Source organism: Peromyscus leucopus, chromosome 14, assembly GCF_004664715.2.
Source record: "Peromyscus leucopus breed LL Stock chromosome 14, UCI_PerLeu_2.1, whole genome shotgun sequence".
NCBI classification, from domain to species: Eukaryota; Metazoa; Chordata; class Mammalia; order Rodentia; family Cricetidae; genus Peromyscus; species Peromyscus leucopus.
Genome location: NC_051075.1, coordinates 46,076,533 through 46,092,532, shown reverse-complemented (window position 1 = coordinate 46,092,532; position 16,000 = coordinate 46,076,533). Strand labels below are relative to the sequence as shown.

The 16,000-nt window shown below is 40.4% G+C and overlaps 1 protein-coding gene across 14 annotated transcripts in view; it reads right to left on the bottom strand.

The window, feature by feature from the left end:
* Gphn (gephyrin) overlaps positions 1-12,436 on the bottom strand; it is a 410,602-nt gene extending 398,166 nt beyond the window's left edge. For 7 of the 14 annotated variants that reach the window (XM_028876085.2, XM_028876089.2, XM_028876088.2 and 4 more), the window contains exon 1: positions 12,263-12,435. In XM_028876085.2, coding sequence (XP_028731918.1) covers positions 12,263-12,326 — 64 coding nt within the window. In that variant the 5' untranslated portion in view covers positions 12,327-12,435. Of the gene's footprint in view, positions 1-12,262 lie in introns of all 14 variants that reach the window. The other 7 variants (XM_037210655.1, XM_028876091.1, XM_028876092.1 and 4 more) reach the window with 2 other exon arrangements.
* Between the last annotated feature and the right edge of the window lie 3,564 nt (positions 12,437-16,000).

Sequence of the window (16,000 nt, the reverse complement as noted above, 5' to 3'; positions counted from 1 at the left end):
TTCACTAATAGGAAAAGATGACCAAACATGCTATAAAAGAGGAAGGAGGAAAGGGAGGTACAGAGTAAGGATCACAAATGCAAATGTTTATCAGGCTCAAGAGATATAAATAGGCTAAATGAGAAATAAAAGAAACTGGAGAATGTATGCCCTATCTCAAAGAGACAGTCAATCTAAAAACTCTGTCATAAGGGGAAAAAGGAGTTTTATGTGCAATATATAATCTTTTAGTTTTGAAAACTAATACTTTCTCTTAAATTACTGTTGTATAAGTCTATTGCAAGTAGGGAAGCTCCTCAATTCTTGTTATGCTCTTAGTTTAAAACAACCTATTACAGTATCTTTATGTATAAAAATGTAATAATAGTATGATAAAATGTGAAATTTTTATATGTAGGTGTTAATTATGGCTAGTTGTGCACTGATATGTAAGCTTTCATGTGCTATACTGATTGCATGTATACAAATTCAAATACATAAAGAATAGACAAAAAAACAGCACTAGAGAGACTGTAGGAGTAAGGCCGTGATGTTTAATTTCATAATTTATCATGCTATTATTACATTTTTATACATAAAGATACTGTAATGGGTTGTTTTAAACTAAGAGCATGACAAGAGCTGAGGAGCTTCCCACTTGCAATTTAATTAATTCAAATATAACTTGTACAATGTGGTATTAATTTATGAATGCAGAGGGTTTTTTTTAAGATTTATTTATTTATTATGTATACATTGTTCTGTCTGTACATATCCCCACAGGCCAGAAGAGGGCACCAGATCTCATTACAGATGGTTGTGAGCCACCATGTGGTTGCTGGGAATTGAACTCAGGACCTTTGGAAGAGCAAGCAGTGCTCTTAACCTCTGAGCCATCTCTCCAGCCCAAACGCACAGTTTTTAAAGTTTGCATTAGAACAAAAATATTCAGCACCAACTTTTAAGTAGATGGAGAAGAGGCTCATACCATTAAAATGTTTCATCTGTTTGATATTTAAAAAATAGTATTTTTTGTATTCAAGTTCTTATTTCCAAGACATTCAATTATTCTTACCTGAATAGATTCTAAAAATCATTTAAATGACTTTTTTATTAATATTAACAAAAAAAGATAGGTGAGTTTTAAAGTTTAATTTCTACTAAGCACTCAGATTAAATTAATTTTCTATTAGCAAGTTTTTATGTTTTTCTTCACATTTCTACATCAGGCTGAAACTGACAATAACTAATCATAGTCCTGAAATCTTCAAGTATAAAGAAAACCACTTAATATAGTGATATTCATCTTCTGATTCTCTAAACTCAAAGGTAAAATGTTTATTTTTTAGACCTTTATGTCAAGTCTAACTAAATGTAATTTCATATATAATTCTTAGCAAGGAATTTTAATACTTCCCAGGGATATAATAGGTTAGGATCTAAGAAAAGAAGATCATGTATGTAAAAGCTATAACTGAAAAGTTAATATATTATAGATTCATACTACTGCAATCCGTAATAACAAATATTCAGAATAGATTAAAGTTATAAAGAGTATAGTCACACCTGTGCTTGAATCTTGATATTGCCACTAGTATAATTCTAAGTTACTTAACCTCTCTATTCTTCAAGCAGTATGAAAGAAATAAGATGGTACCTTTAAAGTTGTAAAGATTAAATAACATATCCAAAGCACTTAATATAAACAGAACATATAAGTGCCCAATAAATACTTTTTAAACCTTATTCAGCAAAAACTCATGCTCAGGCTTTTATCCTAGCAGAAAAGGTATATAAACTTAAAAATTGCTAATGTGAAAGAAGATTAAGCTCTGGAATTATACTTAAGTCATCCACATAATGAGTAAAATATAGCAGCACTGTATTCCCTATAAGGCAATGTAAATAAACCATAAATGTTCTCAATCAGTGTTGGAATATAAACTCCAAGGGCAAAAGACTGTTTCTTAGTTACTACCATATTCCTTACTTAACAGAGGACCTGATATTTTAGTAATTCTTGAATAAATCATTTCATTTGTTTCTCATACTAATCCTACACAGTGAGTATAATTACATATATTTAAACCCAAGGACACGAAAGTAAAAATCTGGCTCAAATGTCTTTAATAAGTGACAGAAGAGGCATAACTTGTGATGCATGTCAGTGTTGTTTTGCTGAAAAAATTAACTTTCAAACTAACAGAATTTTAAATTTTTACCTATAGTTTCAGATTTTCAAGGTTTTTTTTTAAAAAAATATTTTTCATGTATATGTATGTGTTTGTATCTGTCATGTGCCCACAGAGACTAGAAACCATCAAATTCCCAGAGCTGGAGTAACAGGTGGTTGTGAGCCACCTGACATGGGTACTGGGAAGCAAACTCAGGCCCTCTGTAAGAGTATCAAGTACCCCTAACTTTTGAATCATCTCTTCAGTCCCTTCAAATTTTTAGTTTTTATGAAGACATCAAATTCCATTCGTCTAAAATAATCATCATGCCAAGTATGGTCATCAATTAAAGCACTACCTGAAAAGCTGATACAAAGCACAGCACTATATTGTATCTTGGTTACAAGAGATACGGAACCTTTAAAAACTGCACTCCACCTACCCGCACTGTCAGTCTAGTAACAGTCCAGTTCTGCTTCATCTAAGTGTTGCTGGGTGGCTGCTTTCTAAGGTAGTGGATACATTTCACAGCACCTACTTTTTAAATTTTAATTACTTTCTATTCAATTATTTCATTAGTAGGTAATAAAACAAGGCCCAAAAGAAACAACAAATGCAAACACCAGTTTGAAGTGTTTTAAAACTTAGTTTTAATAATAATAATATGTATACAAATAATATGTATACACAAAACTGCTAGAAAACTACTAAAAAACAACATAAAATGAAAAGGGAGGGAATTAGATATACAAGCTAGATATTTTCACATGCATTATCTCCACTCTTAAAAGTTTATAATGAAGAAGAAATGTATTACCAGCATAATTCTTGAGAAGGAAACAAATTCAGAGAGGTTAAATAACTTCCCAAAATAAAGGGTATATGTATTAGTGGGTGTTTCTAATGTTGCTATAAAACACAATGACCAAGAAAACTTATAAAAGGAAGCACTTAACTGGGCTTATGGTTTCAGGGAATTAGAGTCCATGATGGCATGTTGTGGGATATTTGTGCACTATGTGAAGATGTGTTGTTGTGATTGGTGTAATAAAAAGCTGAATGGCCAATAGCTAGACAGGAAAGTATAGGTGGGACTTCCAAGCAGAGAGAGAACTCTGGGAAGAAGAAAGGTGGAGTCACCAGCCAGACACAGAGGAAGCAAGATGGGCAGTATGGAGATGAGGTGATGAGCAATGTGGAAGAACATAGATTTAAAAATATGGGTGAATTTAAGTTATAAGAACTAGCTAGGAATAAGCCTAACTAAGATCCAGCTTCTGTAATTAGTAAGTCTGTGTGGCATTATTTGTGGGCTGGTGGTCCCAATGAAAAGGTCCAACTATAATGGCAGAATAAGACACGACAGCAGGAACAGATGAAAGCTCACATCTTGTTCCATAAGCAGAGACAAAAAGGATACACTGGGAATTGGCCCAAGTCTTTTGAAATTTCAAAGCCTGGACCAGGTAACATACCTCCTTCAGTGAGGTCATAAACCTTAATCCTTCTCAAACAGCTTCTACCACTGGAGACCAAGTATCCAAACATAGGAGTCTGTAGGGCCAGTCTCATTCAAACCACCACAGTATGATCCAAGTTTGTCTGGCTCCAATGTCTTTTCTCTTTATTAAAAAGTTACACCAGGAAGCCTCTCAAATGCATATGATTGCAGGACACAGACACTTATGAGACTGTCTCCCCATAGAAAAACAAGAAACACATAACTAAAGAGGATAATTTCTAGGAAAGATTTTATTAAAGAAATGAGGTTTAAGCTGAGTCTAAAGCTAAGTGTAAGATGAAAACTACTATTAATGCCACAAAAATTTCTAGTCTTTTAGTTGAGACATTTTAATCTAAACTTTTCCTTAGTTCATAATTACAGAAAAATCTCAGACATTTTTAACCTGTCTTTTTCTTACTTTCTTGCATTTTTATGTATAATCTATCTTCCCTCCATAATCTAACTGTAAGGACAGGAAAAATTAAATCTAATATCCTATATTTCTCTAACGGACAGAAATATCGTCTTGAGAACCTCTGTGATCTTACAGAATAATCTTCCATTACAGTGGTGAGAAACACTAAGAGAAAGAATTTAATGTGTTTAGGAGTATAAAACTTAGCCAGGCAAAGGGGAAAATATGAGTCTTCCAATATTTTACAACACAACGCTTTTTAATTTTTTGTTAATGTATCCTAATAGCAGAAAAGAACTTAAAAAAAATCTCAGAATTGGAGCTAGAAAAGACGGCTCAGCAGCTAAAAACACTTGCTGCTCTTTCAGAGGACCCAGGGTTCAGTTTCCAGCACCCATATCAGATATAAGTTCAACTGCCTGTAACTTCAGCTCCAAATAATCCAAAGCCCTCTTCTGCCCTCCCTGAGCAACTGAATATATATAGTGCACACACAGACAAGCAGGCACAAGCACACACATACACAAAATAAAAATATTTTAAAATATAGACTAGGAATATAATGTGTTCAGTTTAAATTTCCTTGAATTTTGATTTTATTTTAAAAGGGCATGCATAATCCATATTCTACACCTGATTTACTTATGCTTATCTTAATAGTAATTTAATTTACAAATACTCAAGTAAAATTGATAATGCAAAAATAGTTTGTTCCCCCAGCTGAGACGCTTTAAGAATCAGATTATTCCTTGATGCAATGTCATATACCCCAAAATACAAATGATGGTAATCTCCTCTTCTAACTCCTTTTTCAGAGTAGAAATTTTCTTAAGTACAACAGAGTTAATCCTTCTCTTTCAGAACATATAAATACTGGTAAGCTATTGTGAAAGTTGTTGGAGTTAAATTATGAAAATTTCAAGAAGTTCAATTTAATCAATTAAACACAAATTAGTGTATTAATTTATTAAACAACCTGGATAGAATCTCTACTTCATTTTAAACATTTACTTTTTGAAATCACTCAAAAATTGCTTTAATAAGCATACATCTAAGCAGATAAAGTAATCTTTTCTTCTTCCTTGGTATTTTCTTCTCTGCCCAGATCCAAAGGAAGAAAACTTTTGTGGACTGCACTGCTTTCTTTTTCCAAGACTTCTTTTTTAACACCTCAAATTCCAAATATACTTCATTGTTCTTCAATCCTATTTACAGAAGCAAAGCATATATTTTATCTGCTTAACTGACATCCAAAAAAGTACCCTGTTCAACTTATTTCACAATCTACCACCAGTAAGAGTAAAAATAGACTCTTATTCATCACTTCTTCCCTGGTAGTGTACTGTTGATTCTCCACTACATACTGTGAGGTCAAGTAGCCAATTTTTAGATTTATTTTCATTTTATATGTATGAGTGTTTTGTCTGCATGGACATATGTGTACTACATGCATGCTTAGTGCTCAAGGAAGACAGAATTTCAGACAGTCTAAGCTTCCATATGGTTTTTGGGAACCAAACCCAAGACCTCTACAAGAATAGCCAGGACTCTTTTTTTTTTTTCTTTTTCTTTTTTTTGGTTTTTCGAGACAGGGTTTCTCTGTGTAGCTTTGCGCCTTTCCTGGAGCTCACTTGGTAGCCCAGGCTGGCCTCGAACTCACAGAGATCCGCCTGGCTCTGCCTCCCGAGTGCTGGGATTAAAGGCGTGCGCCACCAACGCCCGGCAAGAATAGCCAGGACTCTTAACCAAAGAGCTATCTCTCCAGCCCCTATATGTGTTTTTAATATAGTTAAAACTTACTATGTACCAACTATTAGCTTATAAAGTCTTTGGCAAGTAATATTAGCATTAAATAAGTTGATTAGAAGTTAATTTGGAGCCGGGTGGTGGTAGCACACACCTTTGATCACAGAACTCAAAAGGCAGAGGCAAGTGATCTCTGAGTTTGAGTCCAGCCTGATCTATAGAGGGAGTACTGGGACTGGGACAGCCAAGGCTACACAGAGAAACCCTGTCTCAAATAGAAAGAAAGAGGGAGGGAAGGGGAGGGGGAGGGAGGAGGGGGAGGGGGAGGGAGGAGGGGGAGGGGGAGAAAGAAAGAGGGAAGGAGGAAGGGAAGAAAAGATAGAAAGAAAGAAGTAGTTACACTGGAAGCTGGGATGAGATGTTATTGGTAGAGTGCTTGGCTAGTCTGCACAAAGCCCTGGGTTTAATCGTAGTACCAGATAAAATTGGACATAGTAACACATGCCTATAATCCCGTCACTGGGGAAGCTGAAGCAGGAGGATCAGAAGTTCAAATTGATCCTTGGTTAGGTAATGCAAGGCCAACAGGTTTTCCTACTTTGAAGAAATCACTAATTTTCTGTAATATATTGCTTACATCCATGAATTCATGAAACAACACAGTCGAGATGTAGACTTCTTATAACTCTAACTCTACCCCACGAAAAGGTAACATTGCCAGAATACAAGATTCCCTAGGTAGAATCCAGGTTTTATTTTCAATAGTGACTTGCCTACTTAATAACATTATTCTTAAAATAAAGATGTATTTATATATTATTAACAGTAAAGGGCTTTCAGGAAATAATACAGCTGGAAATGCAACTCAGTAGTAGTGCTTGCCTAGAATGCAAAAGGCCTCTGAGTTCAATCTCCAGAACGACAAAAATGAAAAAGAAAAAGAAAAGAGGAAAGAATATTGTATGACTTAGAAAAATAAACGTTTGGACAACTCCAGAGTTGAAGAGTAGCATCTCCTCAGGTGAGAATTTAGTGTTTTGATATTCTGAACAACTATTTCTGAATGACTGAAATGCTAAATGGTCATGTAACTGTAATATCTTTGTGTTCTAGCATTTAATTCCTACTGTACTCTTATTTTGTTCAAATATCTTTTAGTGATTTCAAATCTACAACTTAATATAGAAGTATATAATTATTAGGGCAAAAAAATGCCTTTTCCTAGCCAAGTGTGGTGATACACATCTATAATCCTAACATTCAATGAAGAGGCAAGAGATCTCAAGTTCAATACCAACCTAGGTCATACAACAAGGTTCCATCATTAAGAAGTAAAAATTTTAAAAAGCCCTTTACAAAAAAAAAGGTTCATCTTTTCCTAACATGTATTACTCTTAGTGAAAATTAAGGTAATGAATTAATATCTTTAAGTACCTTGGTCATCAAAGATTATCAGTGTTACCTACTAAGATACTGAATCCTCACTGGAGCATAATCTCCATGACTCTCCATTGTTGCATGCATGCATTTACCTACAAAGACACTGAATCCACACTGGTACATAATCTCTATGACTCTCCATTGTTGCATGCATGCATTTACCTACAAAGACACTGAATCCACACTGGTGCATAATCTCTATGACTCTCCATTGTTGCATGCATTCATTTACCTACAAAGACACTGAATCCACACTGGTACATAATCTCTATGACTCTCCATTGTTGCATGCATGCATTTACCTACAAAGACACTGAATCTACACTGGTACATAATTTCTATGACTCTCCATTGTTGCATGCATTCATTTACCTACTAAGACACTGAATCCACACTGGTACATAATCTCCATGACTCTCCATTGTTGCATGCATGCATTTACCTACAAAGACACTGAATCCACACTGGTACATAATCTCTATGACTCTCCATTGTTGCATGCATGCATTTACCTACAAAGACACTGAATCCACACTGGTACATAATCTCTATGACTCTCCATTGTTGCATGCATGCATTTACCTACTAAGACAATGAATCCACCCCGGAGCATAATCTGTATGACTCTCCATTGTTGCATGCATGCATTATTTCTCTGACAATATTGTTATAGAGATTTTAAAGTAATAAAACTACTTACTACCTTCATAAACAGCTTCTTTCCAAATAGGAAAAAGGAGGTAAAACATGACACATACAAAATATATTGTCTGCTATGTAGTTGCTAAGACTGACTCCAAGTATAAATACTACTAAGCTGTTTTAAAGATTCTACAACTGCCCTACATCTGTTCTCTAGTTTTGTGGTAGAAGGTATCTGTTCACCTGTCTTACATTAATCAATACCAAATTATCACTAGTCTCTGCTATAAATAGTAACACAATTAGAGAACATTAGAAAAAGAAACATTAAACACTAGACTTAGGTCACCAAGACTAGATAATTTTCCTTACCTACAAATCTACACCAGATAATGACAAGTAATATATTTATTATTAGAGGTACATAATCTTCAACATAAAATGTTTCAATATAGGGTTGGAGAGGACTCAGTGGTAAAGTTGCTTCTGCCAAGCCTGGCAGCTGAGTTTGATGCCCAAGATTCACATGGTAGAAGAAGAGAACTGACTTTTGAAAGTTGCCCTCTGACCTTCACACATGCTCCATTACACCACACACACACACACACACACACACACACACACACACACACACACAAATAAAATTTGAAGATGTACAATCTAGTTACTTTCTTGATGAATAAACAGTATAACTGAAATAACAGTATTATTTTATCACAAACTGATTTTTAAATCCTGTATGATTCAAGATAGTCAAGCAAAAAAGGAATGTCATTGTTAAACATTTCCTTTTCTTTTATAATTCCAAGAAAGTTAATTCATATGATAAGCTGCACAGACTATACCATATTTGTTAAATTCATAACTAAAATGAAGATCAGAAAAACATCCAGGGAATGGAGAGTTTCAGAGAACAAATACTGTCATTCAATCGGCAACAATAAGGTCATAAAGAAGGCAATTAAAAACTTTAGAAGTGATAATACAGTATTATTCAGACACACTGTAAAATGTTTATAGAGGGAGACCACATTCCACATTTCCCACTACCTTTGTAAACAGATTAGATAAAACACTTAAAATTACTACTGTGAATTTGCAAAGAGACTTTCCCCCCCTACTCCAGCCCTGAAATTGAGATCCTTCTTTTGCCTCAGCCTGCCTATTGCTGAGGTTATGGACATACACCATCATGTCCATCACCAAGGCATTTTCATAATACATTTCTTCTACCTTTAAGAAAGTCACAAATTGTCCAGTGGTGGTAGAGCACACCTTTAATCTTTGCACTCCAAAGGTACAGGCAAGCAGGTCTCTTAGTTCAAGGCCATCCTGGTCTACAGAGTGAGTTCCAGGATGGCCAGGGCTACACAGAGAAATCCTGTCTCAAACTGCTCCCCACCCCCCAAAAGAAAAGAAAACCACAACTAGCTGGATGTGATGGCACACCTGTAATCCAGCAATTGGATAAGAAACAAAGCAGAGCAGAGTTTAAGGCTAGTTTGGGCTACATAGCCTTGTCTGAAGAAGAAGAAAAAGAGTCAGAAATTAGAACTTGCAAGAATTACAGTTTCAAGTTTACCCTTTCAATTTACTCTAAAACTCAGGGAAGAATCATTCATAGTAAAAGTGTTCTAAAATCCATGAACTTGAACGACACAGCTTTACTTTTGGAGGATTGTTTTTCCCAATGTTCAAGATCACAAGAAATGTCAACCCATAGAATTAAGCTGTTTGTAATAATATCAACTATTCACAGATGATTTTTCTCCATGCTTTTAGGTTCTATCATAGCAAGTAATACTGTAATTATATCAGTAACTCTTCAAGAAAAATCCCTTGTTATTTCTGATTCAAATATCCATTTTATCATCAAACCTTACTGTCCTGTTACCCCTTCATCTAAATCTGCAGCTTCTTTTCATTCTTCAGCTACACCCTTATGGCTGGCCTTAGACTTTTCCTCCCAGACTACTGTACTCCATTCTCATGAGATGGCTCCTCTAAATTGTCTTTAACACCATTGCCAACCTTATCTTCTCTCCTTGACATTATGCCACCTACCTCTTCCACCTGGGCTTTTCAAGGCCTTTGTGCTGCATTTTTATTCTGCTCGAGAGCCTCATCTTCAATCACATATTTATTTATAAGGTTGCTGCCACTGACTTTCAACTCCCCTTTAAAATGCCAGTTTCTTCTTGACCCTATTAAATGCACTCAATTTCTTCCTTCAGGTAATCACATTTTCTGCTAATCAATTTGAACACAGAATCCCTTTAGCATTTACACCCAAATTTATAGACAATGTATTTAGACCACTTCTGTACAATAATGATGCATCCATTCCACTGTTCACTTATCAATGCTATTCCTATCGGAGCACAGTTAGACAAGGGTTGTATCTTTCAAAGCACTCTGCACAACACCTATGCACCATCACTTGACTAAATTAAGATAACTAAATAAAAATACAGGGTAAGAGTCAATAAACAAAACATGTTCTTTAAAAAATAAACCCTACAGCTTAACTTTTAAACATCCAGGGCCTTTCATTTTCCACAGACAGCGAACATAGTTTGGTTTCTATAAAATTTCACTTTCACTCGACTTAATTTTCAAAGCATGGCCAACATTAAAAGTTGACGGTTGATAAAAGGTATGCACTTTTACATGACACTGTCAGATTCTTTTAAAGTCGACAAGATCAACTCTAAGAATTGTGAGCTACAACTGAGTTTTCATACAAGGAAACAGTTGCAGCAGGAAAAGATGGATTTTATCTGCATATTCTGATGGGAGGGGGATGTTCTTCTCTGCAACTGATTTAGATTAGTTTCTTTACTCCAGAGGCTTTGACTCGGGAAAATTCAATAAACTGCTCTTAACATCTGCAAAGATAGCATGGAAAGGATATCCAGCTACTAAAAAGGGGAAACCGGAGCAGTGGGTATCCTCTTTTCATAAAAGTCAGCAGCTAAATTAAGCACTGTAGTCGGTATCTGCTGGCAGAATCAAAGATTTGTTTCTACCCAATAATAAAAGCAAGTTTCATTCCATTTAGTTCCTTCCCGGGCATCATCTCAACCTGTCAGAATTCGACAAGAAGAAAAAAATTTAAATGAAGTAGGAAAGACGCTAGGATTCCCATCTACATTGCTTCTTTTTCCGAAATCACACCACTAAGTCTTGGATTTCCTTTACTCCAAACTAAGCCTCAGCCTCCAAATATAATTCTTTAACCCCCGCTTCTCCATTCAATTACACTTAAACCATGCCAACCACAGAAGCACAGCCGAAACCCCTCCAACAGCAATAGGCTTGCTGTTCATCTTGGAAGTCATGCCCTGCAGCAACTGCCTATCTCCAAACTCAGGGATATCTCCCAAATACAACGCAATGGAATCAGACATGCAAAGCACACACGACTTCTGCGAGGGAGGGAAACGCGACCCGAGAAAAGTGCGCTCTTCACCAGTCTCAGGACCATCTACCGGGGCGTGGGGACTTGGGGGGGGGGGGAAGGGTCCCTAAAGGGAGGGGAAGAAGAGAGCCCGACTACTAGGGGAATCCTTCCTTCTTAAGAAAAAAGGGCTGGATTTCCCGGCCACGAGAAGCAGCCGGTCCTCGCTAAGGAAAAGAGGCAGACAGAAGCGAGAGGGCCCTCTACTAGGAAAAGCAGAAGGCAGGCACTTTCCGGGGTCCCGGACTAGAGCCTATCACCAGGCTCCCGGGGGAGGTGAGGAGTGTCCCACCGGCTGCTGAGGGGACACCCTGCCTGCGAAGGGGCAGCAGAGGCGGAGCAGAGTTTCCCCTGCCGAACCGGGGGAGTCGTGTCGGGCAGGTGCCACGGGGCCGCTGGGTGGGTGGGGGGGAGGGGAGCAAAGGGGGTGGAGATGGGATTCCCCCCTCTCGGGAAGAGCTTTAGTGGAGGAGGCGCCCGGCCAACCCCGAGCAGCGTGCTTCAGACTGCGGAGCCGAGCCGGGATCCCGCCGCCCGCACCGGCAGCGCGGAGCCCCGCAGCGCCCGCCGCACCGGCCCCTCGGTCCCCCGGGGGGGACCGAGACTTTGGCGGCCAGGGCTCTGGGGCCTGACACCCCTTGGGGCCCTGCCCCAGCTCCCCCCCGGGAACACCCGACTCCCCAGCAGCTCTCCGCGGTTGTAAAATACACCCCTCACCACCACCACCACCATCACACACACCCGGTTCCCCCTCCTCAGCCTGCCCTCTTCCCGAGGCCCGCAGGGAAGCACCACCCCAGGCGAGACACCTCCGGCAAGTCGAGGACGGTGGCCGTGGCGGGCGCCCCCCCCCACTCCCGCCACCCCGGACCTCCTCCCCTCTCCCCGCCCCCCCGGTTTACCTGTGAGGACTCCGACACGGATTTGATGGTCGTGGTTGGTGAGGATCATTCCCTCGGTCGCCATGTTTCCCAGCGCAGTCACCGCACTGACAGGAGCCGGGAGAAGCCGGAGCCCGGAGCGCGCGGGGCCGGGAGCGCGCTTGCCTCGGAGAGCGCGAGAGCGGGGAGCGCGGGGCGGGCGGGAAGGAGGGGGCCGAGCGCCCGGTGGCCTGCGTGGGAGGGCGGGAGGAGGGGGGGCGGAGAGGCTGGAGCGGGAGGGGGGGAGAGCCGCTCAGGGAGTGGGGGGGGAGGAGGAGGAGGAGGCCGCGCCAGGAATGCGCGGGTCCGCGGAGGGGGGCGGAGTCGGGCCGCGCGACCCCGAGTCCGGAGGGGCAGCGGCGAGCCCCGGGGAGGCGGGTAGGAGAAGCGGCGGCCCTGCCTGCTTGCCCTGCCTGCCCTGTCCGCCTGCCTGCCGGAGCGAGAGCACACGCGGCGGCGGCGGGGACCAGGGGGGCCAGGCCGGCGAGACCCGGAGGCTCTGCGGAGTGAGACCCGAGACGCCTGGACGGCAAGAGACTGACGGGGGGGAAAAAGGGAGCACACGCTCCGGAGGTTGCGGGGGCGGGCTCGGTCGGGGACAGGGGCGGAGCTACACCCCGAGGCGTGCAACTCGTGGAGAGTGAGGGGAGGGAGTGAGGAGAGAGGCTCGGCTCGGCTCGGCTCGGCTCGCCTGCGGAGTGCCGCCCGCCCGCCCGGGAGCGGGAAGCCGCCGGCCCAGCCTGAGTGGGACCGAGGGAGACGCTCTGGGGCGCGCGAGTAGCGCGGGATTGGCTGGGCGGACGCGGTGCGGGGACGCGCGAGGCACGAACGCAGCCTCGGCGGGCTCCCAGACAGAAGCAATCCCCCGCCGAGCCGGCCGCCTCGTCAGTTCTCCGCCCGCCGCAGGCCGGCTCTCCCCGCCGCCGCCGCCGCCGTGGAGCCTCTCTGGGACTCGTAGGTGCGGGAGCGGCGGCGAGCGCGGGTGAACCTGGAGGTGGCTCAGGAAGCTGCGCGGGTGGCAGGACCGTGGCCCTGGGGACGAGTGTCTTTCCCCACCCTTGGCCGGGGACGGGTTACCCCGGGCCGCCTCGGCTGTGACCCGCAGTCAGCTCGCCCTGACAGGATTTCCGTCTCCCTTCGCTTTAGCCCCCGAGCCCGCCCGCCCGACCACGCCAAAGAGGAAGCCTCGGCTGCGTCTGCGGCAGGGCACGTGGAGTGTGGAGCTAGTGGCTCGCTCTCTCTCTCCGCGGTCCCCTGCTTCTGGCCCTAAGCATCCCAGCCACGACCCGTGCTTTGGGGTGAAATGCAGCCATCTGTTTAGAACGAGGGCGGGCGTCACACACTTTGAACCACGATCGGTTGCCATGGCATTTAAGTTTCATTTCAGGATTTGTGGACTATGAAATGACCATGAAAACGTGGTCATTTAGTTCCGTGTCCTCTTCCTAAAATATTATTAATCACCTCTAACTGTCTTATGTAGGTTTGCCCTTTAATGACTTTTAAGTGTGGGTATGTTTTCTCATTTGCTCACCATAGGAAAACCTAGACGCATTTTTTAAAAAAAAGTGTCAAAAGTGTTGTAATAATCCACACTCAAGCACAAAATCTCAGAGTTGGTTTGATGGTTATAATGGGGTTTCTGGTGTTCCCGCTTGGAACATAATATTACTCATCCTATTCACTGAAGATTCACATTGTGTCTTTAAATAATAGAGTACAGAAGAGATGATGGATGGAATTGAGGAAGGATAAAATAATGAAGTTTTTGGAGATATGTATAGCTAGTATTTCTGACAGTGGATTAAATTTTTAAGCCAGATCATGAACTCACCTCCCATAATTATTACCAAAGACCCTGGCAGCAAAAGAAGTTCTAACTGGTTTCAAAATGAATCATCCAAACCAAAGGTGAAATAAAGTAGTTGGTTACATCATAAGCTTGCAAGCTTATTTTATTCTCTGTGATACATGCAAATTCTATATGAGTCGAAAAGTTTAATATTTGGAAATAACTTCTAAACCTGCCTGCTGACGGATTCCTTCCAACTTTAAAGAAGGTAATAGAATAAATGAACACCCCCTCCAACTTAGAATATATTAGTTTTTCATGGGAAAGTTGACTAGCACTTTCACAAATCAACAAGAGAACAGGGGACTTTCTGCATCTATAGAAGTCGTAATGGTGAATTACATTAATTACATTTCTGTGCTCTGGCGTGAACTCAGGGCCTCACACAGACACGAAGCAGACACTCTACCACTGAACTGTCTCTAATGAAATTCATTAAAGTGTGACCGAGTATAGTGAATATGAAGGAAATCTTCAGATACATGGATTGTTATATTTTACTAAATATTAGTACTAAAATTGTGAAAAATAGTGAAATTAGGTAATTTTTAGTAGATGCCTGTCCTCCAGTTATTTTAGTCAATATGTATATTTCTCTCCCAAATTCCATAAGCTTTAACAATTGGAATTTATGCAAGAAAAACTTTACTGTCTCCAGTTCCCACAATTTTGCTGTGGTTTCAATTCTCCCCATATCTAGGGTTCAAAAATATTAAATAAAAATTCCTCAAGTTAGAGAGTATATATGATCATATCTTGTTGTATACATGTATGGTATTCTGGATAAAGAAAATTAAAGCAACAAAATTCCTGAAGGTACATCATTCAGAAGTTTAAAATGCACGCCATTCTTAGTGTAACGCAATCACATGTAACTCCATTTGGTCCTGCCCGTACTGTGAATCATCCCCCTGTCCAGCCTACCTAAGCAACGCATCCCTCAGTCACTGAGTATTTATCTTGGTCATCAGAGCAGCTGTCCCAGTACCAAGTGCTTAGTGGTAATTCAGATATGCCAAAGAGAAGCTGTAAAGTGTGTCCAACAGTGAAAAGGTGAAAGCTGAGGTTACTAAGGTATGCAGTAAAAACTAATAAGGAAAGTCGATGCAGGATTTGATACTGTGAGATTTCAGGTATGCATTGGGAGTCTTGGAATGATAAGTGGAGTTGCTATATTACAGTCTAGAGACTTTCACTATTGTTACAGTATAGAAGCATCTCAAAATTCACTCTAAATTGAAGTATCAAGGTAACTTTTCTGGATGGTAGAAGAAAAGTAGCAGTTTCATATTAACAGTTTGTCTCAGGAAACTCATAGGACAAGGGGAAAGTTGAATATGAGAAACAAAAAAGTTGAATGTGTTTGTAAGGAATTGAGTTGGCTAGTTTACTGTGAGTATACAGATTTAATAATTAAAAATGAGTTTAGCATCTAAGACAACATAAAAGGTAAATATATAGAGTTTCATTATGAAGGTGAAAAATTGTATTTATCAGTAGGAGCCAAATTTGAGGGGTTGTTTCTAGTAGTAGTGTGTTTATACTTTACTAACACCTACTTTTCCTGTAATTTATCAAAATTTCAATATAAGTAAGGCAAAATTTTTTCTGGGATTTACTGGAGTCAGAAAATACTCAGCCCTAGATATTATCAAAAATTACTTTAAGACTGTATTATACTTCCTCTAAGGCTTTGTTCACTCTTATCTTTTCTGACTGGCTAATGCCCAGAACTAAAACTGACTCAACTAAAAATGTGTGCAAGTGCCCTTTCAAAAAATTTGATACCACTAAATTGTGTACTTTACAATGGATAAAATGGTGGAAATTGTATATATCTTAGTACAATGAGAAAGTTAGGTACAAAG